General features: G+C 35.9%; 4 protein-coding genes across 5 annotated transcripts in view; 3 read left to right on the forward strand and 1 right to left on the reverse strand.

Moving 5' to 3' along the window:
• The first annotated feature begins 1,916 nt into the window (after window positions 1-1,916).
• On the forward strand, window positions 1,917-5,261 carry LOC129452637 (SLAM family member 5-like). The gene is made up of 4 exons (XM_073861776.1): window positions 1,917-2,171; window positions 4,350-4,679; window positions 4,753-5,046; window positions 5,119-5,261. Exons 1-4 carry the CDS (start codon window positions 2,126-2,128, stop codon window positions 5,259-5,261), a joined length of 813 nt encoding a protein of 270 aa, XP_073717877.1. The 5' UTR covers window positions 1,917-2,125.
• Window positions 5,262-7,104: 1,843 nt separating this feature from the next.
• On the forward strand, window positions 7,105-9,091 carry LOC129453123 (SLAM family member 9-like). Its single transcript, XM_055217180.2, has 4 exons — window positions 7,105-7,713; window positions 8,132-8,482; window positions 8,590-8,880; window positions 8,952-9,091. Exons 1-4 carry the CDS (start codon window positions 7,623-7,625, stop codon window positions 9,089-9,091), a joined length of 873 nt encoding a protein of 290 aa, XP_055073155.2. The 5' UTR covers window positions 7,105-7,622.
• Window positions 9,092-12,674: 3,583 nt separating this feature from the next.
• The window catches only part of LOC129453127 (SLAM family member 5), a 42,575-nt gene continuing 27,807 nt past the window's right edge, over window positions 12,675-27,442 (forward strand). Inside the window, exon 1 of the mRNA XM_073861373.1 lies at window positions 12,675-12,899. Coding sequence (XP_073717474.1) covers window positions 12,824-12,899 — 76 coding nt within the window. The 5' untranslated portion in view covers window positions 12,675-12,823. The remainder of the gene's footprint in view (window positions 12,900-27,442) is intronic.
• LOC129453124 (uncharacterized) lies at window positions 17,126-26,299 on the reverse strand. Of its 2 annotated transcripts, XM_055217184.2 has the most exons (13): window positions 26,032-26,299; window positions 24,443-24,784; window positions 23,897-24,187; window positions 23,358-23,471; window positions 22,878-22,916; window positions 22,497-22,538; window positions 22,371-22,409; window positions 22,233-22,274; window positions 20,272-20,307; window positions 20,141-20,179; window positions 20,007-20,045; window positions 19,475-19,803; window positions 17,126-19,318 (listed from the first exon to the last, which is right to left on the reverse strand). In XM_055217184.2, the coding sequence occupies exons 1-13, from the start codon at window positions 26,075-26,077 to the stop codon at window positions 19,280-19,282; spliced, it is 1,437 nt and encodes a 478-aa protein (XP_055073159.2). In that variant the 5' UTR covers window positions 26,078-26,299; the 3' UTR covers window positions 17,126-19,279. The 2 variants fall into 2 exon arrangements, with proteins under 2 accessions (XP_055073159.2, XP_073717459.1); XM_073861358.1 differs by lacking the exon at window positions 22,878-22,916.

The raw sequence follows: 27,442 nt of genomic DNA on the forward strand, positions 1-27,442 counted from the left end.
AAGCACAAAACTAAGAATGTTAAGCTTCATGTAAATTAAATTCTTTATCTTTTATCATCCTGTCCTTGGTTAAGCACATATCATTTACATGACAGATGGATCTTTATTGACTGGATCTTTTGATTAAATATATTTTCTTTATATTAGTTATTTGGGTATCATGAATACTGTACGTTTAAGAGTAATAAACTTGTTCTCTTGAGTGTTTTATTTTATTAAAGGGCACATATCATGAAAATCTTAAAGTTGAAGTGCTATAATTGAGTCCCCAGTGCTTTCATAAACCTAGAAAATGTGAAAAAGATCAATCCAGTAACTTAGTTTGGTAAACCATTTTCTGCAAGCATGTGAAAAAATAGCTAATTTAAATAATTTGGCTCCCCTTGTGATGTCAGAAGGGGATAATACCACCCCTTAATCTGCACTATCCAACCACGGCCCTGCCATTTAGTGCAGAGATCAGCTCATTTGCATTTAAAAGGACACACCGAAAGCAGCACATTTTTCAAAGCGGCAATCTTAACATATGTTATAATAAATTATCTATATGATATTTTAAGCTTAAACTTCACATATGCATTCTGGGGACACCAAAGATTTATTTGACATCTTAAAAAAGTCTTATGAAATGTCCCCTTTAAGGGAGTAGAGAAAAGGTTAGAAAATGATCTATATGTATGCGTTTCTTTTTAGAAACATTCAGCACTTTTAGGTTGCTTACACATTACAAACAGTATAACTCAAAACAAACACCAAACTTAAAGCGCACATATGTGACCCATGCTGGCAAAATGCAGTGTCCTTATAGTTTGCTTACACATTTTTTATGTTGGTTTTTAATTGCGGTCACCATTCCACATAACTATTTATACAGATCACACACACTCTTCGTCCAGTCTTGTTTATGCAAGCTGCTTTCATACATGCTGTGTTAACTAACCGAGTCGTTGTCTGTGAAAACTCAAAACCAACACCTTACTTAAAAGGCACTTATGCACCCATCCCTAAATGCCGTGGTACTAAAATTATTAATGATCTTAGGCCGGGTGCTTTTTTCTTACTCACTATATTAAGTAGTTTAATCCATTTGTATTCTGGTTTTTTGCAATTCCCAAAAAAGGAGGTCATACCAGTGACTAAAACTTCATATGAAATCATGAGATAAATGAGAAAATTTCTGATAAGTGAAAAGAGACAGTGGACTTACCATGACCTTCTCTTCATAGATATCCTGGAAATTGAAAGAAGGAAGTCAAGTGATGTCATCAGTGTGATTTTTGTTTAAAAATAAGAGCTTTTTGTTAAACGGTAACACCAGTTACACAACTCCAGAGGACCATTACTTTCATTATATATTTTATAATATTTATTTAGCATTTTGTTTTTTAATGTAATTTACATCATATATTTGATAGGTTGACACATTATTGTATTTTAAATCAAAGAAAACACTGTTTTGATCTAAAAATAAAGCATTTTCCCTCGGTCATGACTGTGGGGACAAGCACTTCTGTGGTGCTCGGAATTCTAATTAATTAATAAAAATCTAATATTGCTACATTGATGGCTCAAGAAGGAGTAAATGTTCAAATAACATATACACTGAAAAACATGATTCATTGAATTTAATCAATTTTTTTAAGGTAAGTGGTTGCAATCAATTTATTTAAGCTACATTTAAACAAAAAATATTAGTAACGTAAAATAACTATAAAACTTTTGTTTGAATGTAGCTTGAATAAATTGATTGCAACCACAAAATTGATTAAATTCAATGTATCATTTTTTTCAGTGTAGTTTCATTTTAAAATATAAAAAATGAACTCTAAAGTGTTTTTCAAGTGTAAATTTAAAAGCAATAGGGACAGAAAAATTGCCATTTTCGTAGAACGACGCACAGGCTAATGTTGTAATAAATGTTTCTCAGCAGTAGCGTCTTGTTCCTTCCTCTTACTAAAGTGTGTGTAGTTCATGCGTTGAAGAAAACTGGACAGAAAGTGTGCTTTAATACAGACAGATGTTGTTCTTGCTAAGTTTAACATCACTACAGAAGAGCACTTATCCGTTTATTTGTCAGACTCATCAGATTTTAAAGGCTTAGGAGTTTGAGGAACAGTTCAAGAAAATGTCTCACGCATTTCTGTATTGTTTATTCATGTGCCGTCTGATTGGTGAGTTATAAATGTGTTTTAATGACTTCAATTGATTTGCTTATTACACGTTTGGTATTCAGTGTACTTCAATAAAAGTATCATGTAGCATGAGTCTGTGTAGCAATGCTGACATCGCGGCACACGCGTCAAATTTCTGGATCGAAGAATCTGTTTTTACTAAATACGACAATAAAGTCCGACCACCAGAAGCTTTGATATTTTGAGCTTTCAACTGGCATGTGTTTTTAGTTCACAACAATTGTTTGAAAATTTGTGTGACCTTTTTTTTTACTTTATTTATGAACAAATGTACATGGCATTCATATTTGTTACATGGTACAAAAAAAGCAAGGCGCACAAATTTTAGAAGATAAATTACATAATAAAAAGTAACACGAAAATAAAAAGGGGTAAATCATTTTTTATGTCAAAAAGCGTACAAATGACACGCAGTGTGATTATCGTGCTATAGATACGCCAAATTCCGCTTTTGCGTGCATACCCACTAAACATTGGACATCGGATAGACCGTGTCTATATTGGATCCGTCAGTCCATGACCAATTCTGGACATCTATTCGACGTCCAAACTAGGTCCACTATTTGGGCATCCAACCACGACCCTACTTTGACGTCATATATACGGGCAACATTTGACGTTTGAACTGGGTAATTTTTTGGACGTGCATGTGTACGTCATATTTACGGGCAACATTTGACGTTTGAACTGGGTAATTTTCTGGACGTCATTTGGACGTCATATTTACGGGCAACATTTGACGTTTGAACTGGGTAATTTTCTGGACGTCATTTGGACGTCATATTTACGGGCAACATTTGACGTTTAAACTGGGTAATTTTCTGGACGTCATTTGGACGTCATATTTACGGGCAACATTTGACGTTTAAACTGGGTAATTTTCTGGACGTCATTTGGACATCATATTTACGGGCAACATTTGACGTTTAAACTGGGTAATTTTCTGGACGTCATTTGGACGTCATATTTACGGGCAACATTTGACGTTTAAACTGGGTAATTTTCTGGACGTCATTTGGACGTCATATTTACGGGCAACATTTGACGTTTGAACTGGGTAATTTTCTGGACGTCATTTGGACGTCATATTTACGGGCAACATTTGACGTTTGAACTAGGTAATTTTTTGGACATGCAGTGCAGAAGGCTTTATAGACAAAAGATAAAAGACGGGTTACAAAACAACCCCTTCAATGGACCGGATTTGGACGTCCAAAATTACATGAAAAAACGTCACTCCGACCTCACATTGCGCAGTGGGTATACGCCAGTCCTTCCTGTTCACTTATATGGCGAATCGCTTCGTGTCGTTTATATGTTTCTCATTTGTTTTCTAGTTTTTAAACCATTTTCGCTTGGGTTTAGGGTTAGATTTGGGTTTTGCTTTAGGATGTAATTTAATATAGTTTCTCCATGTTTTGTCTATTTTTAAATCATTGGTCGCTCGGGGTTTGGGTTAGGATGTCATTTTATGTTACAAAAAGTAGTTTTAACCCAAAACCCAAGCGACAATGGTAAAAAACAAACAGAAAACAAGAAACCAATAAATAAAACGACACGAAACTATTCATCATATAAGTGAACAGGAAGGACTGGCGTATCATATGCACGCAAAAGCGAAATTTGGCGAATCTATTGCACGATAATCACACTAAGTGTCATTTGTACGCTTTTTGGTGAGCCTGTTTGATTTTCTTTGTACTTAATTTAATTTGAAAGAACTAACAAAATTCTACATTCTATTCAAATTTCATGCAAATAATATCTGATAAAATGATAAAGTTACAAGCAAAAGAATGTGAATAAGCAGCTTTTTCGGTCACACACATTCCATAGACATCCATAATAAAAATTTCCCTCTGATTTCTAATATTAAAAATATCATAAGGATTTTTACAATCCCGGTATCTTTATAAATAGGAATGTCTGCTCTGTCTAGTCATTTTATACATTTTGAGCTTTGGGGTTTTTGAAAATGTTCTCATCCTAGTCTGTGTTTCTGTTTTGATGAACTTGGGAGAGATTTAGCAGTTTTGCTTTTTATATTTTGTCTCTTAAAGATCTCATCAACACAAAGATGCAGTCACAATATTGTACTTTGTTTAGAGATTCTTTATTTCCAAATTAAATATAAATTGATATAATCTGTGTCTGCAGGTGTGTTTGGTGCTGAAGTCAAGTCAGTGTCAGTGATGGAGGGAGATTCTCTTACTCTACACACTCATATTACTGAAATACAGACAGATCATCAGATACAGTGGTGGTTTAAAACTCGCATAGCTACAATCAATAGAGCAGCTGATGAAACATCAATAAATGATGATGTTCTTGATGGAAGATTCATAGACAGGCTGCAGTTAAATAATCAGACTGGAGATCTCACCATCACAAACATCACAGCTCAACATAGTGGACTTTATGAACTGACCATCATCATCATGAGGAAGGGTACAGTGACCACAAACAAATTCAATGTTACTGCATATGGTAAGTAATGGTTTGCACTTTATATTTCTCAATAAACATGCCTTTTTACTCATCATTTACTCATGTTTACTAGCTCGTCTGCCCATTCCTGTCATCTTCAGTAGAGTCTCTTCATCATCATCATCATCATCAAGCTCAAAATGTGTGCTGTTGTGTTCAGTGATGAATGTGAGGGATGTGAGTCTGTCCTGGTACAAAGGAAACAGTTTATTGTCCAGCATCAGTGTGTCTGATCTCAACATCAGACTCTCTCTACCTCTGGAGGTTGAATATCAGGATACAAACACATACAGCTGTGTATTCAACAATACCATCACAAACCAAACTCAACATCTCAACATAAATGATGTCTGTCAGACGTGTTCAGGTGAGTCACAGGTGATGTTTGTGTTTATTCATTCACTTCATCTCTGTTTCATATTTTTTTCTCTTTCCTCAGATTGTGCCAGCTGTTGTGATACGACTGAAGCTGTGATTCGATTGGTCGTCTCTGCTCTGGTGGGCGTGGCTGCTGTCGCTGCTTCTGTTGTTTTGATTTATGACATCAGATCCAGAAGAGAAGAACAGAAGAGAAGATCATAGACATCAACAAATCAACAATTTCATGATAGAGATGAATGACACGCCCTCTAGTGACCGAACACATTTTGTAAATAAACTCCTGTAAATGTGACAGATTTTACTTTAATGCTACCACTGTAATCACTTTAAAATATATCACTGTTTCTGTCTTTTGAAATAAAGTTTTCTCATTCTGAGGTGCAAAAGTCTCACAATTTTTTATCAATCAAACACAGAGACTTAAAATAATGATAAGTCTAATGCTGCGTTTACACCAACCGCGGTAGAGGCGTGAAGCACAAGTGATTTCAATGTTAAGTCAATGTGAAGACGGGTTGACGCGCGTCAGGAGGTCCCGCGGCGCGGAAGAGGGGTTCGGCGCGAATTGAGTGTTGTGCGCGGTACGTGCGAATGGTGCTTTTTTGCATTTTGCGGGTTCACGCGAATTTGCGGCTGACGCCCGAGTTGAAAAATTTGAACTTTGGCGGAATTTCGCGCCGCGTTAACCAATCAGGAGCCTGCTTGCTGCTAATACAAACTGGTAACTCTCTTGATAAATGCACAATCAACATCAGCCATCTTGCAAACAGACAACCGCATAGCACTTGCCCCTCCCACAAGAAGTGGAGTTTGCCTCTGACGCGCATCAAATGCTTGCTTTTTCCACGCTTCTACTCCGCTCTACACACGCAAATGCATTCAAACTGTTCAAGCTGCAAACTAGGCGCGGTAGACGCGATTTTGACACCCGAAACGCGGTTGGTGAAAACTCAGCATAAGGTTTATGCGGTCATAATACCTAAAGAAATGTTTAATTCATCTTGATCTTTAATTCCTCTAGGTAACAGTCAGTGGTGGCCGGTGACTTCTTTTTTTTGAGTTCGCTCGATGCGAAGTTTGTCACAACATGTATGTAATTCCATCATGTGTGTGGTTCGTAATTTCAAAATATGTGTTCTGCATGTCGAGTGGCGGCACAAAATGGCGTCTTCCATCGCTTCAGTACTACATCTGGGACTGCAGAGTTTTGTTTTCTCCTGCAAAAATCTGCAGGTCCAATCAGCGAACAGATGTGGGTGGCTAAGAACGATGACGTTGAGGTCGTGCGTCAGTTTGAGTTGTAGTTCAGTAATGGCAGCGTAGAAAGACGTGAGAAAAGCTATTCGGTCCGTTGTTGCAAAACTGCCGAATATACAGAAGTTAAAGCCGGAGGAAGAACAATGTTTGCAAAGTTTTGTTGGTCTGATCATTTGGACTTGTTGTTTCCGGACGGTTGTTTCCGACTGTGACATAAAACGTTAGCGATTGGTTATGACAGATTCAGAGTGGGTCTGGACAGATCCAATAGATTTAAACTTCAACAGAGGACCCTCCTTAACGGAAGTAACGCTTTGCAAAGGAGCGTGGCCAGACTCTCTGTAGAAATGAAATGAATGTACGAGAGTCTGGTTGGACCAGGCTACCTCTGTGTACGTAGATAAAAACATAACGGTTCATTATAAAAGGTCTTTATACACCCCTGATCATATAGTTTTGTATATTATTTAGCATTTCTGTCAAGAGATCCTTCTAAAAATTACACACTGCACCTTTAATTGTTGAAATTGTCTCTAAAAACCATTTCATAACAAATATTAATTAAAATAATATTTGAAACTCAGTCAGTGAGCCATGCATTATGTTGATAATGATAAAATCGATGATCATCTCCATAGGATGTTGTGGTCAGGTGGACCTTAAAGTCCAGATGGTGTAAAATAAACCGCGAAGAAGGAAGTAGCTGTTGATGGATGAAGATATTTTCAGAATAAACATCTAAGTAAGTGAATTCTGCTTAATATGATAATTATGCTCAGCATGCACAGAAAATAACATCACTTCAGTCATAGTTTATGGTTGTGTAAATGTTAAACATTATTTTTGACAGCTGCAGGTGAAACTTCAGATTTGAGCCTTTGCATTTAGAGAAGTAATCAGTTTGAGTTTTGATCTTGTAGTCCTAAACTCTCAATGGTCTGAGTCAGTGGTTCTTAAACTGGGGGCCCTGAGATGGTGCCAGGGGGCCCCCAGTTTTATGACATTTTATATGCATTAATTTATAAGGAATTCTCTTTAATTAAACCTCAGAAAATTAAGGCTAATAACCAGCAGCACTACACTGTATATTTAACAAGTTTTGGTTAATTCAAATGTTCAGTTTTACAATGTGTTATGTCATACATTTTCTTTGAGGGGCACGAAGGGCACAAGGGAATCACCGTACACAAGAGGGGGCGCGCGACAAAAAAAGATTGAGAACCACTGGTCTAGGTAGTAAACGTTCCTGTTCCTAAAATACATGATAGTTTTGCTGAGTTTAACATTATAGTAGTGCACTTATCAATGGGTTTGTCTTTTAAGATTTTTGGACTGAGATTACTGGAGAAAATGTTTCACATGTTATTGTTCTGTTTGATCGAGTGGCGTCTGGTTGGTGAGTTGTAATTTTATAACTTTATTTCATTTACCTTTTGCAGATTTGCATTTTATCTGAATTCAGATGTGGCCGACAGGGTAATTTCCTGTGGGCGCTGAGGTGTAAACTTAAATAGTGCTGTGTCTGCAACCGCTCACTTCTTCACGATTTCCTATATGTGGTGAATGACATTTGAGTCCAATATATGAGGAAGTGAACAAAATATCTTATTTGTTAAATTAGAAAATATCTGTCAATAAAAACGTATGTGTATGAATATACATTATAAAATTTAAAAAGGGTTTAAGTAATTAAACTAACAATATGTAAAAATGCTGACTCTGATGCACAACCATCATGCTTTGGAACATGGGAAATAGGATGTGCAATCAAAATCAAAGCGCATGCTGGGTAAAAAACGTATTTGTGTGTGCAGGTGTGTTTGGTGATGAAGTGAAGTCAGTGTCAGTGATGGAGGGAGATTCTCTTAATCTACAGACTCACCTTACTGACATACAGACTGTTCATCTGATACTATGGAGGTTTGGACCTAATGGCATTCCAATAGTTTCAAATGATAGAGACATCAGTAAGATCTCAATATATGATGATGTTCTTGATGGGAGATTCAGAGACAGACTGCAGGTGAATAATCAGACTGGAGATCTCACCATCACAAACATCACAACTCAACACACTGGACTTTATCAAATAACAATCTTTCTCAGCATCAGTCGCAGTGACCCCATTAAAGTGACCTCATACAGATTCAATGTTACTGTCTATGGTGAGTAACGATTTACTTATTTAATTTGCACTGTCAGCTTCATCCTCTTTTTACTTTTTTTTACACCAATGCAAATTTGTGATGAGACAAACTCTGTTGTTTTTCAGCTCGTCTGCCCGTTCCTGTCATCACCAGGAACAGTTTACAAAACTCTTCGTTAAGTTCAAATTGTTCATTTTTGTGTTCAGTGATGAATGTGATAAATGTGACAGATGTGAGTCTGTCCTGGTACAAAGGAAACAGTTTATTGTCCAGCATCAGTGTGTCTGATCTCAACATCAGCAGCATCTCTCTTCATCTGAAGTGTCTGGATGATTCTTACAGCTGTGTGGTGAACAATCCCATCAGTAATCAAACTCAACATCTCAACATCACTGATGTCTGTCAGATGTGTTCAGGTGAGTCACAGGTGATGTTTGTGTTTATTCATTCACTTCATCTCTGTTTCATTTTGTTTTTCTTTCCACAGACTCTCTAAATGGTTGTGAATGTGATACTACTAAAGCTGTGATCCGATTGGTTGCCTCTGCTCTGGTGGGCGTGGCTTCTGTAGCTGTTCTGATTTATGACATCAGATCCAGAAGAGCTGAACAGAAGAGATCACAATAAACATCAGCATCAGATTCTCACTCATCAATCACATTTGCTAAAATGTTTAACTAAAGGCTCATACCCAGTCTAGATGTTTTAATAACAGAATGCAATATAAATGTATTATATAACGCATTTAAAATATTTCTATATATAAAACATCACATTTTATATCTAGTTTTTATTAATTTGTCTTAATTTGCTTTTTTGTATGCCTGATATACAAAATAAAAATATCATTTACATGTTTGAAATATGCTGCAATAGATTCAGTATTTTCTCTGTTTAACTAATTCAGATGAACAGACTACTTAAACAGACTGCTGCTGCTCTTTTTGTCTGCACTGCTAAAAATGATTTTCAAGAATAAAAATTCTTAGTATTTTTGTCTTGTTTTGAGTAAAAATATCTAAAAATTCTTAAATTAAGATGCTTTTTCTTGATGAGCAAAATGACCAAAGAAAATAAGTCTATAGTTTTTAGACCAAAAATATAAAATTTAAGTGATTTTGTGCATAAAACAAGCAAAAAATCCGCCAACACTAAATTCAAGAAAAATTTGCTTACCCCATTGGCAGATTTTTTTGCTTGTTTTATGCACAAAATCACTTTTGATATTTTTGGTCCAAAATTAGACTTCTTTTCTTGTGTCTTTATGCTCATCAAGAAAAGGCATCTTAATTCAAGAATTGTTAGATATTATTAGAAAACAAGACAAAAATAGCCTACTAAGATTTTTTTTCTTGAAAATAATTTTTTTGCAGTGTGGATCTATCTAGCCTGGATTTTAGAGGATCAGGACCAAAGTCAAACGCTAATATACAATCAAAAACTCATTACAACATTTCTTTTAGAAAATAAAAAAAATATGTTATGCAAACTGTATTTACGTGTTTTTCAAAATATTGATAAATATTGAGAATATAGCATGGTTAATATCATAAATATGTTCATGTTCTGGATTGAAACAAATAAGCAGATGATAATAAAACTTAAACAAAATAAACCACAGAAAATATGCACAAAACACCCAAGCTGCGTTTTCGAATACCTCTCGCGATACTTTGACGTCATACCTCGAACGATCTGCGCTGCAACGCATGAAGTGACATGTCTACACTGAGGGCTGTATGATCACCTAAATGTCTCTTATAAAATAAGATAATAAAAATGAGGTGTATTTATTTATATTGTACACGTTTCCTATTGTGTTTACATCGATTTTCTACAGATTCCGACCCTCTTCGCATGCAGCTATTGGTCAAATTGCCTGTCAGTCAGGGAGAGCGACGGTTTGACGGAGCACGTGATCAATCAGGTTGAGACTTGAGAGGACAACTGAAACAAACGACAGGACTGAAGCAAGTACTGTATTTACATATGAATTGCCCTTAAATAGTATAAACAACCTTTAATCCTTATATATTAGTTTATGTATCAGCTGTGTAAAGTGCAACGCTGGATATTAACATCATTGTTGACATTTAACAAAATTAACTCGCTAACGCAAAAGGTTACAAATGATGCTTGCGAGGCAACACATTAAGAACGGTGTGTACATTTAAAATGTGTTTAAGTTCAGATATAATTTGTCTTGTGAAATGTGTAAATTTAAAAAGATAGACACAAGTCATGGAGCGTTAAATAAATACACTTGACACTTTTCGATTTTTTTTATCTTTGTCCACTAGAGGACAGTAGAGATTAAACACTGAGAGGATTTACAGCAGTAAAAGTGTTGAGTCCTCAATGTTTGATCTCAGTATTAAACATTTTTATTTTTTAATCTAGTCTTTTATGTCTTCATATTTACAGAGACAGACAAGAAATAATGTGGTAAGTTTATACTTTTTATACAACTTTTATTTATACAAACTACATCATCACTGATCAAAATGCAGAAAGCAGACTTTAAAAAAAGGCTTGTACAACAAATAACATGACAGCAAGCATGTGTACAACCGATAACAGGAGCAGGTTACATTACATTATATGAATTTGTCTTACCAGTCTCTATATCCCATGTTAGTTTTGTAAACTTTGGGAAAAAATATCAATCTTCATATGTAGGGATTCAGTGATTTCCCCCCCCCCCCCCCATTATATTAACCTGTTGAGTCCATCGAGCCAAACTTGGAGGATCTTTTTTGTAATGCATTGTTAGCATTATGTTGTTTGTTAAGTTCACAAGTGGGTCCGGACTATTTGACTCTTATTGATTTTAAACACGGCTACAACAATCAAAACAGTTAATTATCTGTCATGAGTCACAGTTTTTATTAGTCAACACTGGTAACAATATCAGCAAGTGCTGTTTACACGGTAGTGATACAAACACAATTACATTACAAAAACTACAAAATCTACTCGCTGATGATAACAAGGAAAGACTTGCAGATGGGATTTGTGTTGCTGTTGATTTCTAGTTTATAAAGTCCAGTGTCTGTGGTTTTGCTGTTTTTGATGGTGATAGATCCGGTCTGATTGTTTATATTAAACCTTTCTCCCAATTTCTCAATAACATCAGATAGTAATAATTCTTCACTGTTTTTATTCATTTTTACCATGGGAATGAAGGGGTTAGTGTTGTCACCTAATTCTGCAAACTTCCATTGTATCAGATCAATTGTTTGTATGTCTGTAACACCAGTGTCCAGTGTGAAATCCTCTCCTGCTTGTACTGTAATGTTTTTTACTCCGTCTGGTACTGTCTTTATTTCATCAGCACCACATAAACCTGAAGAACAAACAGATACAGTAACTCACAGGACACATACACAACATTATAAACAAAATGTAGCTTTAGCAATATGTGATAAATCACAAAAATATGGCTTTTTGTTATTTACTCAAAAATACAGGTTTACAGTATCTTACCGTTTAGCTTAATATGTTCTTCTCCAGACGTCTGGCCTAAAACAGATATAATTTGGAACTACATTAACAATGGTAAATCAATCAAGTAACTTAAACTGACTTAAAAAAATGTTTAGATTTTACTAGGGCTGTCAAAATTAACACGTTAATAACGCATTAATGCTAATTCATTTTAAACGCCACTAATTTTATTAACGCAATTCACAATTTCTGTTTGACCCCTTGGTCTAGCCCATAGTTGAATAAATTGAGACCATGGGTTCACACCAGGTGCGTTTGAGCATCAAAATTGCGCCTTGTTTGCCGCTTGAACATTTTGAGTTTAATCGCTTCATTTGCATGTGAATTCTAGTCATTCACGAAGAAATTCGCGCCATGGGAGGGGCTTCTGCGACTCTACTCGCTTTCTGTAATCACATCACTACTAGAGCAAGCTCCTGATTGGTTAACGTGGCACGTTTTACTGCCCAAGTTCAAGTTTTTCAACTTGCACGTTTGCCGCGGCAACACTCAATTTGCGGCATTCGTGCAAACAAGGCGGAATCACTCACGTTTGACGTTTAAATTAGTCGGAGGTTTTCATAAAATATGCTTCAACAAGGCTGGTGTAAACATAAATTTGCATAAAACATCTATATTTGTCCACACCCATATTGATTAAAGTATTAAAAACCTGAAAAGTGTTAAGGTAAATTTAAAACAGATTAAAAATTGCGATTAATCGTCATTTAACTCATGAAATCATGCAATTAATCTAGATTAACTATTTTATTCTATTGACAGCCCAAGATTTTACACATTAAAAATATTTTCCTTAATATTTGCTATATCTGTAGGTAACACTTGCCGTCTGTTTTTCTAAATTTCATGTAAATGCAGAAGATCACCACCGCACCCATGATCAGAAGACCAAAGACAACAACACTTATCAGGATTGTAAGATGTGAGGGTGAGTCCTTTTCTTCACTTACACCTGATGGCTTCCCTAAAAAACAAAACCAATAGAGACAGTTACCTTATAGTGTATTTCACCAATAACAGGGAAATTTCTGCATTATTAGATCACCTGAACATGGTCGACAGTCATGAGTGATGTTGAGACCTTGAGTCTGATTGCTGGTTGAATTGGTGACCACACAGCTGTATGTGTTTGTATCTTGATATTCAACCTCCAGAGGTAGAGAGAGTCTGATGTTGAGATCAGACACACTGATGCTGGACAATAAACTGTTTCCTTTGTACCAGGACAGACTCACATCTGTCACATTTAACACTAAACACAAAAACGAACAGTTTGAGCTGGATAATTGTTCAGATGATATACATTGTGGAGAGTTAATAACAGGAACAGGCAGATGAGCTAGAAAGCAAAAAAATCAAAACAAAATTTAACTTATTTGTGAAGCAAATAAGTTTGACATTGCAGTCAATCCAGATTTACTTCTCTTTCTAAGTTTTTTTAAAATTGTTTTAGTTGGAGTAAGCTGCTAAAAATACTTGGCTACTTTCAGTTTCACTTTACTGCATCTGAAATCATATTGGTTCATTATTTACAGCAAAGTTTTGATTGGCCATGGTTGTTTACACCAGTGGTTCTCAAACTTTTTCAGTGTGCGGCCCCCCTTGTGTCCTTCGTGGCCCCCAAAAGAAAATTTATGACATAAAACGTTCTAAAACATAAAATTGAAATGAAACAAAATTTATTACAATTATGCAATGTGTTGTTATTGGTTAGTAGCCTTATTTTTTTTAGGTTTAATTACACAGAATTCATGATAATTAATGTATTTTATAAAATGTCACAAAACTGGGGCCCCCTGGCACCATCTCAGGGCCCCAAGTGGGCCGCGACCCCCAGTTTGAGAAACACTGGTTTACACACATGCTTTACTTTTATTGTGGACCATTGCATTGCATCTGAGTATTTTATTCTTTTTATTTTAGTCCTTAGACAAGAAGTACTATTCCACATAGTAAGACTTGACTTACTCACCATGGACAGTAACACTGAATCTCTTATATGAAGGGTTTCTAGGGTTAATAATCTCTACTTGATAAAGTCCAGTGTGTTCAGCTTTGATGTTTGTGATGGTCAGATCTCCAGTCTGATGGTTTACATTCAGTCTGTCTTTGAATCTCCCATCAGCACCGTCATATAATGAGGTTCTATTGGTCAGTCTATTGAATTGAAGTAAGAGGATGTCTTTCCTTAAAAACAGCCACAGTATGTGATCATCAATCTGTAGTTCAGCATCTGTCTGTAGAGTGACCGTATCTCCTTCATTTACTGACACCGTTTTCACTTCACCTGTATCACTGACGGCCACACCTGAGAACACAGAAACGGAAACTTTTTGGGTTATTTCAGTTACATTTACATATAGTCATTTAGCAGACGCTTTTGTCCGAAGCGACTTACAAGTGAGGTAAACAATAGAAGCAATTATAGCAACATAAGAACAGCAATACATAAGTGCACTGGAAATAGTCTCATCAAGTCCAACACAGTATACAAATACAAGGGATTGTTAGTATTTTTTTTAAGAAGTGTAGAGATAAAGAGAAATGGCGGAAGAGATGAGTTTTATCCGAGTCTTAAAGACAGCTACAGTGTCAGCAGATCAAGTCACGACCGGCAGATAATTCCACAGATGTGGAACAGTTCCTGTTTTAACTTGTTCATATTTAAATCTGTGTTAGTAATTCAGGTGTACTGATTTCACACACGTTTTCCATCATCCCAAGCTTAACGCAAATTAATTTACTTTTATGCATTTGGCAGACATTTTTATCTGTATTAACTTAAACTGCATTCTTTGTTACGGGTCATGCCAAACATTTTATCGGGTCATGAGCAACAAAAATTAAAATGTTATTTATTTGCATATTTTAATTCTAGCAGTGCATGCATTTCCAATTTAAAGATTTTGTGGTCCGAATTTTGGTGTTTTTCAGTCATCTATGTATGGACAAACCTTGCAACTTCTTGGACAAACCGTATCTAGTTTCAAAATTTGGGGCAGTACCTTTTAAAAAGTACAAAATATGAATACATATTATGACCTTTTTAAAATGTATCCTCCCTGTGACAACTTTTGTACCTTTTGATATGTAGATGAGTTGGATTCACCTGTATGACATAATCTAGCGACATTTAGCAACCAGCTATAGCTACTTTTATTTGATAGAAGTTGGCAATACACCAGAGGCAAAACAACAAGCAACCCTTCTCTTTCTCTAAAACACTATAAACAAAATATAGACAACAATTTTGCTGTAAACATATTTTAGAGTAATCACGTTACAGTATAAAATATTACATATTCACTTTTGATATTTTGATTGTTTGTTAAAGATAATGCTGTTTGCTTCGAGAGTGAAACCAAAACTTAAAGCCACAATAAAACATAAACCACTTACCGATAGAAAATAAGAATAACAAGAATAAAAAAATTTTCTTCATATCACTGCAGAGTCAAGTGAAATCTGAGTGAATAAAGATGATTTCTGAAATTGTTGTCAGCTTTCCATTTCTAAACTGCACTCGGACGTCCAGACACAAACAAGGAAACAAACTAAAAAAAAATGATGAACAAGTAGGCTAACAGGTCTGACGGGTTTAAATAACCATCCATATTTATACCAAGGATTCCTGTCTTGTCTTGCTCTACCAATAAATTGACAATGACATTTTGTCACACCCCAGATGTGGTCCAAATGTTTTTCTTAGATTTCCATGTATTGTGATCAAACCGTTCATTTTAACTTTAAAATGTACTAAGGGTTTACTGAGAACAATCAGTGCTCAAAAATATCAAAATGCTCACTGGGATGGTACTCTTTAAAAAAAGTCATATGTACTATTTATACATTTGGTATACCAACATGTACCTCTGAGGTACTAATATTTACTTTTATGGGTAACAGTGTACTTTTTGAAAGGGTACCATCCCAGTGAAAGTCAGGGACTATTTGTTTTTATTTTATCTGACAGTGTAGTAATAAGAACATTCACAATTTTTTGGCATTTGGCTGGTTTTGTCAACTCAAAGAGCACCTTTATACACTATAAACAGACACAAAAACCTGAATGCATAGCGCATATTTTATTATAAACATATTTCTAAATTATAAAATTACCAATTGACAAGTGATGCCACGCTTCAAACATGAATCAAAAACTTGAAAAATCTGTCAATACATATAGGTCAACAGGTGTCGTAAAAACATGGCTTAACTTATATAAAACATCAAGATCAAGTGTTCATTAGACTTTATCGCCTCATATACCTTTCAATAAACTATCATACAGTTTACATTCAATAAAAATATAGTTATGCATACATATGAAGAGTTTGGTTCCAAAACGCGATAAACGCCATTTTTGAAAAAAATGAGTTACTGCCAAAATCAGTATTATTATCAGGTCAGTAGTTAAAAGTAAATTCTTAATTTTACGCAAAATCCAATATCCGCCGTGTTATTCTGTCATCTTTTCTCCCTTTTTTCCCAAAATGCGATAAACGCCACTCCCCCTTTTTTACAGAACGCAATAAATCCATTTCTGATATTACAGCCCACCAGTCACGTAATGTAAACAAGCAATGGCGGACGCGCTGAGTCCACGGAGTCCTAGTTTTCCTCATCTACTTTGTACTTCGTGATCAACAAACAAAACAAAATAATACTTTAATTGCATCGCTAAACCTGTGATGGTTTTCTGTGATGGGAAAGAAACATAAGCCATCAGCATCTAATATTTTCCCTGAGAGGCACTCGGGAGACGGGTGCTTGTTCTCCCGACAGCAAGCTTCTCATGCTAACACATTGACCCCAGAGGATCTTATGAAAAACTTTCCATAATTTTACTCAAAGTCAACGAAAATCGAGCAGGACCAAAAACATTTTACAGCTGATCTCTGTGAAAGACGTTAAGCGAGGACGTCAAGTAACCGCAATGACAGTGATCTTAATATGACAAAGTAAGTGTTTTGATTAATGACATTAATGTTTATATTTTTAATTAGTGTGTACAACTAGTCAACTAAATGAATATAACATGGCAAAGATGAATGCACATTTATATAGGATTCAGTAGATTTATAACATTTTGAAAAAAAAAACTTGCCATGGATTTATTGCATTTTGCGGAAAAAATAATCCGTTTTTATAATAAATATTTGAAAATCAACTTATGGATTTGAATTTTTTATGTTTTTATAACCTAAAGATGCTATGTGAAAGTTTGTAACAGAAAATAGTTGTTTTCATCTTGTCACTTTCTTGGTATAGAAAACACGTTTTTACCAAAATTTGTCAAAATGGATTTATTGCGTTTTGGAACCAAACTCTTCATATCTTTTAAGATGTTTGTGGACATAAACTCCCTTCAATCATTATTCAGAGTATTTATACTCATATAGTATATATAATTGTTCTTGAAATCTTGTAAAAAAAAGTTTAAAATACTCTCCTACAAATTTAATTTATTTGGCTCATGTGCTATTCAACCAAACAAACAGTTTATCATATTCACCAAAACCACAAGTTATCAAAGCTGATGGTGAAGCTGCCAAACAGAATATCATATCATATATTGTGTTAATACAGTACTTGAGCATACTAAAATGATAGGACAAATAACACGTTTTTTTGTGTTATTCCTCACCTGAGGACAAATAACACGTTTTTAAAATACATTCATTTTTTATAAATTCTGTGTTAATAAACCTTGGAAAAATAAGGATATTAACCAACTAAGCACTACATTGTGTATTAAATGTCAAATTTTATGTTTCAGAATGTTTTATTTCATAAATATTCTTGGGGGGCCACGAAGAGCGCAAGGAAGGGCCACCATAAACAAAGGGGGGCTGCATGCCAAAAAAGTTTGAGAACCACTGCTCTAGCATACTGTATGTCAACAGTATGAATAAAAAAAATTTTTTTAATGAATTTAAAAATAAAATGAAAAAATGATTTCAAAAATGAAAACGGTCAAAAATAAGTTCATAATTCAAGACCTCTTTTATCATGTGGATAAGTATGTTAAGGCAATTTTGTTCAGTCATCAAGAAGAAAATAACTGTAAGCAAAGTCACTAACAACTTTTTCTCAGTAAGAATTTTTCTCAGTTCCACACTCTATCGACTTATGCAGGGTTCACACCAGACGCAGTAGAGGCGGCAAGTGCGAATAATTTACTTGTAAAGTCAATGCAAAGAATCAATTAGGCATCCTGCGGCGCAGTCTGCCTGAATTGAGAAACGCACAAGTTGAAAAATCTGAAGTTTGGTGAATTTCCGCGTTTTCCGGATTTGCCGCGTTAACCAATCAGGACCTTGCTGTAGTAGTGACGTGATTACAGGAAGCAAGCGAAATCTCAGCAGAGTCGCAGAAGCCCCTCCCATGACGTGGATTTCCGGGTGAATGTCTCGAATGACTAGAATTTCACGTGCGAATGAAGCGAGTAAACTCAAATGTTTAAGCGTCCAACTAGCGCGTTTTTGCCGACTCTACCGCGGTTGGTGTAAATGCACCATTAAAGTTATTTGCTTTTGTAGGGCAGAATAGAACATTTAAGACTCTCAGCTGTATTTTTAGTAACCCAATGTTTTATAGACAGAGTCGAGATGGACAAATTGTTGCATCTCTTATCATACAATGTGGGAGCTGCTCTGCACTGAATGCATGGGTTATTCAGTTCAGTATATGTCCAGACAGTAATAAACACAATTCAGTAATCTGACAATCCTTTAAAGACTGTAGTCTGTCCCAAACTGATGTCAGATTGTAAGAATACAGCTTGTGTTTACAGTCATATGCAGTGTTGGGGAAAGTTCCTTTTAAAAGTAACGCATTACAATAAGTTACTCCCCAAAAAAGTAACTAATTGCGTTACTTTTCATCAAAGTAATGCTTACGTTACTTTTTCTTACTTGGCTGAGGCTTGATCTCTTTCAGGTCTTGCAGGTGTTTTTTATGATTGCAAAAATGTCAAGCTCTGGCCTGCCATCTCTGTTTCTGACTCAAATTGTTTCCGCACATGCGCACAGAGTGTGTAATTCTATGTTAATATGTTCAGTTTAATTCAGTACATTATTTTATTTTTAAATTGAATGAATTAAACTGAAAAGTAACTCGCATTACTTTTTTAAAAATGTAACTCAAATATTAATGAGTACATTTATCAAGTAATGCGTTACTTTACTCGTTACTTCAGAAAAGTAATATTATTACGTAATGCACGTTACTTGTAATGCGTTACCCCCAACACTGCTCATATGTACTGTTTTCATACTAGTTTCCTTATGAGCTCTTCTTCTGTTATCAATTAGTATGGCTTCTTTTGATCGTCGACACTCTTTTCTGCCGAGGATAAATGGTAGAAGGCGATAAAACGAGAGAACAAAATTTTTAAGGAATGTAACAATGTGTTTACAATCTGCACCCTATAACTAACAGTTACATTATTTAAGTTGTTAATATAAGACAATAAGTACATGCAAATATTGATCTACTTACAATAACAGCAACATTGAATGTCTTCAGAACCTCTTTTTTGGAGATCAGTAGTTTATAATGTCCATTGTCTTCAGTCGTCATGTTTGTGATGGTCAGAGATCCAGTCTGATTGTCAAGCTGGAGTCTGTCTTTAAATCTCTCATCATTACTAAATAAGAATTCCCCGTCAGGTGTTTTTGTCCTTAAAACTATGACTTTAAATTGAACTTGACCGATTACTCTGGATTCGGCAAACTTCCACTCTATCTCCTCGTCCTCTTTTACTGTAGTAATACCCGTGTGTAGAGTAACCGACTCTCTTTCGCTCACTGTTAGCATTGTTATCACATCTGTATCAATGTCAAGCACACAAATCAAATGGTTATGGAAATGATATAATTGAATCTTCCATAAACCTCATACAAAAGCTATTTGTCTAAGTTTTATCATCTGCTGCACCTCACTAGAAGGCTTTACTTGTAAAACAGCTTACAATATCTGTTTAACTTGTTGTAAATGTTTATTTGTGCACAGAGCGGTACCAAAATCTCACCATCATCTATCCGATCATCTTCTTCCTCAGGATACAGACCTGTTTTAGTAAAAACACATACAGATTTAATTCAATGAAACCTTTTGGCATTGCAACTATAATTTACTTTATACAAACACTATGCAGTAACTTACTGTTTATTGAATTTGTTTTCTGGTTAGATGTTTTCTCCGCTCCTGAAATCAAACATATTATTCTGTTGCTAATGCTGATACAAACACAAGCTTAACATGATTCAGTATCTGAGACATAAATGTTACCTTACCATCATCTAGCTCATCCTCTATCCAAGGAAATGAACCTAAACAATAATGATTACAAACTTAATACACTATAACATTTTGACGTTGTAACTTCTCATGAAGTAGCTTAAAAGGACACTCCACTTTTTTGAAAATAGGCTCATTTTCCAGCTCGCCTAGAGGTAACATTTGATTTTTACCTTTTTTTAAATCCATTCAGCCGATCTCTGGGTCTAGCACTTTTAGCATAGCTTAGCACAATCCATTGAATCTAACCAGACCATCAGCATCGCACTCAAAACTTACCAAAGAGTTTCGATATTTTTCCCATTTAAAATCTCTTCTGAAATTACGCAGTGCCCGAAAATAAACTCCTGATATTGAAAGTTACCAAGGGGACTATTTTCGGGCCTGCGTAATATCATTGCGCCTCCTGCAGCCTACAGCAGAAAAGTCCTTGAATATTACACCAGAATGAGAGTATAGTCCTTGCCATATCTGCCTAGAAAATTACAACTTTTAATTTTTCGTTGGTCTTAGTACACGATGTAACTACAGAAGAGTCAAGATTATTTAAATAGGACAAATACCCAAACTCTTTGATGCTAATGGTCTAATCAGACTCAATGGATTGTGCCAAGCTATCGCCATACCCAGATAAGCTGAATGGATTCCAAAAAGGTTAATCAAATACCGTATTTTCCGGACCATAAGTCGCAATTTTTTTCATAGTTTGGCTGGTCCTGCGACTTATAGAGGCTGTTTACACTTGGCATTAAAATGTGTTTTCGTCGATCGGATCACAAGTGGACGACGTTAATGCCAGGTGTAAACGGTGTTCAAAACGTTTTGAGCTCGTCCACTTTCGACCACTTTCAACCGCATCCAGAGGTGGTCGAAACCACTTTCGATCGGATCGCTTTGGAGTTGCGGAACGCACATGTGGTTGAATGCGTTCGAACAGCCACACGCGACCGCCTTCTCTCCGCCCATTTATCTAATCTGAGGTATTAAACACAAGTTTTACATCTTTTTTGACTTCTGGCGCGAACATTCGGTGAACAGCGCTATTTTTAGCCTTTCAATGATAAAACTAAGCGGCTGATCTCCGTAGTTTCGTTTTGAAAGCGTGTGAAAGTTGCGCGATCCTATTTCATCAATTGCGCTGAGAATTCAAAGAAAGGTCTTACATACTCATGTACAAAACACTGTGCAGCATGTTTACTTGCTAAACAAGCAGTGCACTCCGACATAATATTAGCTTGGGTCCATATAAACTCATAATTACTCCCGCTCGGGTTTGAATGACAGCAGAGAGACTCGCCCACCATCTCACAGACCACCCCCTCATAGTATTCAGCACAGAAGCGGTCGAAAGTGGACAAAAGAGACGGATTGAAATACCAGGTGTAAACGTAATGTGTCTCTCTCGTCCACTTGTGATCCGATCAATGAAAACACATCTTAATACCAAGTGTAAACAGCCCCATAGTCAGGTGCGACTTACATGCCAAATTTAACATGAACCAATATAAACATTACTGTCTACAGCCACCAGAGGGCGTCTTATGCTGCTCTACTAGCCCACTCCTGAAAAAATTAACTGAAAACAATTGAAACTGAATTGAAAGACAACTGAGAAAGACTTTACAAAATGACCCCAAAGAAAATCCTATTCTGCAGATTACAAACTCCAATTATTAAAATATGCAGACTAAAAAAAAGAATTTTCTAAATAAATGCGACTTATAGCCCAGTGCGACTTATATATGTTTTTTCCTCTTCATGATGCATTTTTTGACTAATGCCACTTTTACTCCGGAGCGACTTATAGTCCGAAAAATACGGTATTTTACTTTCATGTAGCTGAACAACTTCATCCTTAGCATTCAGATCTGTTTCAACAAACACAAACTTGAATCTTTTGACATCATAGCTTCTCGTAATTGACTAAACATGCACACTTACTTGTACGGTAACTTACGGTTTTGTAAATTTGTCTCGTGATTAAATGTTGCTCCTTCCACTGAAAACAAACACAGATTTGATATAAAAGTTGCTGTTTCCGTCCAAGCACACAAAGAGATTGAGTACAGTATTTTATATTAGTAAACTATCTTACCATCGTCTGGCTCAGCAATTTGGTCACCTTGAATAAGATCTGTTTTAACAATAATCACAGATTTTTTAAATGAAACCTTTCCACAATGTAACTTAACTACTTATAGATACGTATACAGTGACTTACGTCCGTTTTGTACATTTGTCACCTGATTCAACGTTTCCCTTCCTGAAATCAAACAGATTTTTTTCTGATGTAAATGCTGGCTTTTACCAACACACACAAATGCAGAGATTAGGCCATATACACAATGCAGTTATAACCTGGCTTTTTAGTACATAATCTTTGTTTATAAATGTATGCACAAATTGAATAGTTGAATAATTGAATAGAGCCAACATTAACACAATGTAGTAATGTTGCCCTTTTGTGAAGACTAACCAAACATTTGTATGTCTTGAAGAAGGTTGTTGACTAAAACAATTTTTTTATGAAATAATAAAGAATGACATAAAATGATTCTGCATCATCAGACACATAAACGCAGTAATGCAGACAGTATCTTACCATTAGTTAGATTATCAAGCTCCTCTGCAGCAGGTTGGGCTGTTTGAAAATAATTAGTGAAATTAAAATACAATACAATACCTATCATTTTAAAACCGTTTTTAAAAAATTCATATTTTTTTACATTTCAGTCATAACACCTCGCGGAAAGTAGTTTTAGCATTTTAAACTCCTATACTGCTGTTGGCATGAGTGAAAGCTTTTGATGAATCATGCACATAATTACAGAAAATAGGAATACATGCTGCTACAAGGACATATGGAGAACACCTGTAGCAAATCTAGGCAGGTGGTGCTGGGGAAGAGGTGGGCTTGGAATAAACCAATGGAGATGAACTGGTACAGGACAATTAAATGGGTCTCATTGATGAGGATTAATTGCTTGCTCTGCCAGCTTTGAGAACCTGTATTTTCCTACTATTAACTACTTTGACATACTGATATTTTTCTCATGCAGTATTAGCTATAAATCAAACTTACCTTTTTTAACTGCTTTTCCAGACTTGCACTTACAGTAAATCCCAACCGCAGCAGCAAATGCAATCCCACATAAAACACAAATCAATGCTATGTAACCTGGGTGAAGGCCATTAGCTATAATAGAGAAAGAGAGACAATATCATAACTGTAACTTTAAACTGAGATTTAGGGGCAGATTTACTAACAGCTTGCACCAGCACAAACCATCATTTTGGCGATGGTAATTTTGTCCTCTAGTTCTTTTGAGTGTACTATGGCTTTGTTAGCCGGGAATTCGAATTTCCAGCTGCAATTTCCGTGGTGCTGAACTAAAGCGCATCAGGGGTTAGTAGATCACCTGCACCTGCTCCCTTATTTGCGACCTAATGCTCTTAGTAGATTGCTTTGGTCATTATGGAAATCAGCTGTTGTGCCCGTGTTATTTAATTGGCACCTTTTTAGTAAATAACCGCAGATATTACCACTCCCAGACGCACTTTTTTAGAATTGCGCTCTTGCACTAATTTGCCCCGTTTAGTAAATATGACAGATAATATTACCTGAAGTAATGATCTGACAGAGTTGAGTGATGTTAAGATATTGAGTTTGGTTTCTGAATGGATTGTTGAGTACACAACTGTATGTGTTTGTATCCTGATATTCAACCTCCAGAGGTAGAGAGAGTCTGATGTTGAGATCAGACGCACTGATGCTTGACAATAAACTGTTTCCTTTGTACCAGGACAGACTCACGTCTCTCACATTCAACACTGAACACAACAACACACATTGTGAACCTGAAGAAGGACTTTGTGTAGAGTCTCTGGTAATGACAGGAATGGGCAGAAAAGCTGGAAAACAAAAAAATGGAAGTGCTAATATTGTCTACAGATACTTTTAGTTTTATGACCAGACCCCATGATGCAGCAATATGACATGTTCATAAATAATAAAAGGATCTGTCTTATATATGACCCTCTGTAAACATGTGTTGTTATGAACAGTATGAACAGTTAAATATAAAGAGATCAAATTGGAAATTCTTCAGCATCAGCTTTGCATTTATCTTAAAACATATTAATTACATGCAATGACAAGTTACTTACCACTGACGGTAACCCTGAATGTCTTGGATAAAACCCCACTGCTGATAATCTCTAGCCTATAAACTCCAGTGTGTTCAGTTCTGATGTTTGTAATGGTAAGAGATCCGTTCTGATTATTCAGATGTAGCTTGCCTCTAAACATCCCATTATCTCCATCATATAATGAGATCTTGCCAGGTTCTTTATTCATCTGAGCTATTCGAGTGTCTCCATATGTCCACAGTATCAGATCATTTCTCTGTATTTCAGTAACAGCAGATTCAAGAGTCACACTTTCTCCTTCCGTCACTGATAAACTCACATCTACAGACTTCTGTTCTTGTGTTTTTTCATTAAACACACCTGGCGAACACACAGAAACAGATCAAGGTTAACACATGAAACCCAATGTCAGTAAAAAAGACACAGAAACAGATCTGCAATTTCTGTGGTGCTGAACTCAAGCGTATCAGGGGTTAGTAGATTATTTGCAACACTGAACTAATTTGCGACCCTGAACTAACTAATGCTCTTAGTAGATTGCTTTGGTCATTATGGAAATCAGCTGTTACGCCCGTGTTATGCACCTTTTTAGTAAATAACCCGAAGATATTACCACTCCCAGACGCGCTTTTTTAGAATTGCGCTCTTGCGCTTATTTGCCCCATTTAGTAAATCTGACCCTTAAAGGTATAGCGGAAGATTTCCGTTTTCCGGGTGGATCATCAAGACTATTGGTCATCCCAGATGTCAATCATTCTGATTATATTTTGACGTATAACCGTTGTACGTGCTCGCCTCTAGGTTCGCTTGCTGTACATGCGCACTTTCACGTGTATGTGTGTTGTGCTACGGTTTCAACTATTCATTGAAGCTCGCATTCTCGCTGTGTTTTTTTTTTCAAAATGTCTGAGGGTCGCAAGAGAAAAAGTGTCTACGAATTGTATGACAAGAAGAGAAAGGACTATAAAGAAAGAAACAAGACCAGAATGTTTATGAGAGACTATTTCACACGCTGGCGTGAGCTAAAAGGACAGGTTGGGCTTCCCACACGAAGTTTCTACTGGAAAGGTACATTTTGTCATGCTATTTGGAGAAATCCATTTAAAATCACTGCTAGTAAAAGTTGATGTAAGCTATGATTAGCGATGCTAGCCCTGGCACAAGTCACGAACCGCAGAGACACGGTAAACATGCCGACAGAAACTTGTAAACAGAGCGAAGATCTTTAAAATAATTCGGGAAAATCTTCCGCTATACCTTTAATATGACAGCTGATATTACCTGAAGTAATGATCGGATATAGTTTTTATTACCTACTAATTCTAAAATTAGTAGTTTTAGTATCCTCCAAAAATTTGTGACCAACACCTGTACTATTTAACCAATAGTGACCCTGTCTGTGAAATCTAGATCAGATTAAGAGCGTCAAAGTTTAATTTGCACTTATTGATTTCAATCTTTGACATGAACTTACTCAGTTAATAAAATATCCAGGTTAACTCAGTATACATGTAACGCCATTTTTAAAGATTTTGTAATAATAAACGGCATGACGTTATTATAGCCTAAGTAAATGAAACCGAACATAACTTAGACTATCGTCTTACCTTGTATTGGTAATAAAAGTAAAACGAGTAGACACTGGCTCTTCATATCGGTGTAGAGTTCAATAAATACATTTGGTATGTTTGTACAACATGAAGTGTATATTACGTTAGATTATTGAATAGCTCCGCTGCGTTTCTGCGCGTTTTAGGAACGCCCGCACCGTAAAAAACATGGAGTAATGGTTTCGAATTTCCTGTGCTCGTGATAAAAGATCCAGAAAATTGAATGATGAAGTGAAATCGGGTAATGTCATTGACTACGCGTTCACTAAAACAAGTATTACACAGGCGGAAGTATCACTATGGGCGTTTTTCCAATGGCATGCGGTTTCAACAGGTAGGATATCATGGATCTGCATTTCTATCCAACCAAATTTGCAAGATGGTTTCGCACCACGTGATGGCCCAGCCAGATGTGTGGCATCAAAGTACCGCGAGAGCGTAGGTTGCGTTATGTGCATTCGAAACAATACCGCGGTACTTCAACGTCATACGCTTGTGGGTCTGCGCGGCGTTGAGTAACCTCGAACACGCCCTGGTTTGGGTTATGGGAAGGTAAGGTTATGGTTATGACATTTGTTTATTTGACAGGAGTGTTTTGGCAAATCTGATACATGAACTTAAATGATCTCAATTGGTAAAATAACTGTGATTAACGGACGGCCATTTGAACATCGGAGTGACATCACCGCAGCTCTCTCATGAGCTCTCTCCACATCTTTTAAACACATTAGATATGGTTATAATCCTAATATTGTTGTAGTTTGAGATGGGTAATGGCAGATAACCACTGAAAATAACCGGGAAAAGCGTGATCCACCAGCTTTTCTGGTGCTTCGAGCAAAAACCATTGAGATTTATACATTTCTTGCAAATATTTGTAGGCCTACACAAAATGTACAGCTACTGCATTTTGTACGAAATAATATTGACTGTAATTTTGAAAGTTGATTTCTGAACTAACACTACATTACATTAACTGATATTGACTTAAAGGAATAGTTCACCCAAAAATTAAAATTCTGTCATAATTTACTCACCCTCATGTTGTTACAAACCTGCATACATTTCTTTGTTCTGATGAACAAAAAGGAAGATATTTGGATTTTGAATGTCTGTAAGCAAATCGTTCGTGAGCCCCATTCCCTTTCATAGTATACTTTTTCCTACTATGGAAGTGAATGGGGTCCACAAATGGTTTGGTTGCAAACATTTCTCAAAATATCTTCCTTCATGTTCATCAGAACAAAGAAATTTATACAGGTTTTTAACAACATGAAGGTGAGTAAATGATGACAGATTTTTTATTTTTTGGGTGACCTATTAAGTTAAGATATTATAAAAAAAAAAACATACATATGCTTACTATAAATTCAAGCAGGTCAAGAGTGCCATGTGGTTGAAATCTGAA

Source organism: Misgurnus anguillicaudatus, chromosome 23 (assembly GCF_027580225.2).
Source record: "Misgurnus anguillicaudatus chromosome 23, ASM2758022v2, whole genome shotgun sequence".
Lineage (NCBI taxonomy): Eukaryota > Metazoa > Chordata > Actinopteri > Cypriniformes > Cobitidae > Misgurnus > Misgurnus anguillicaudatus.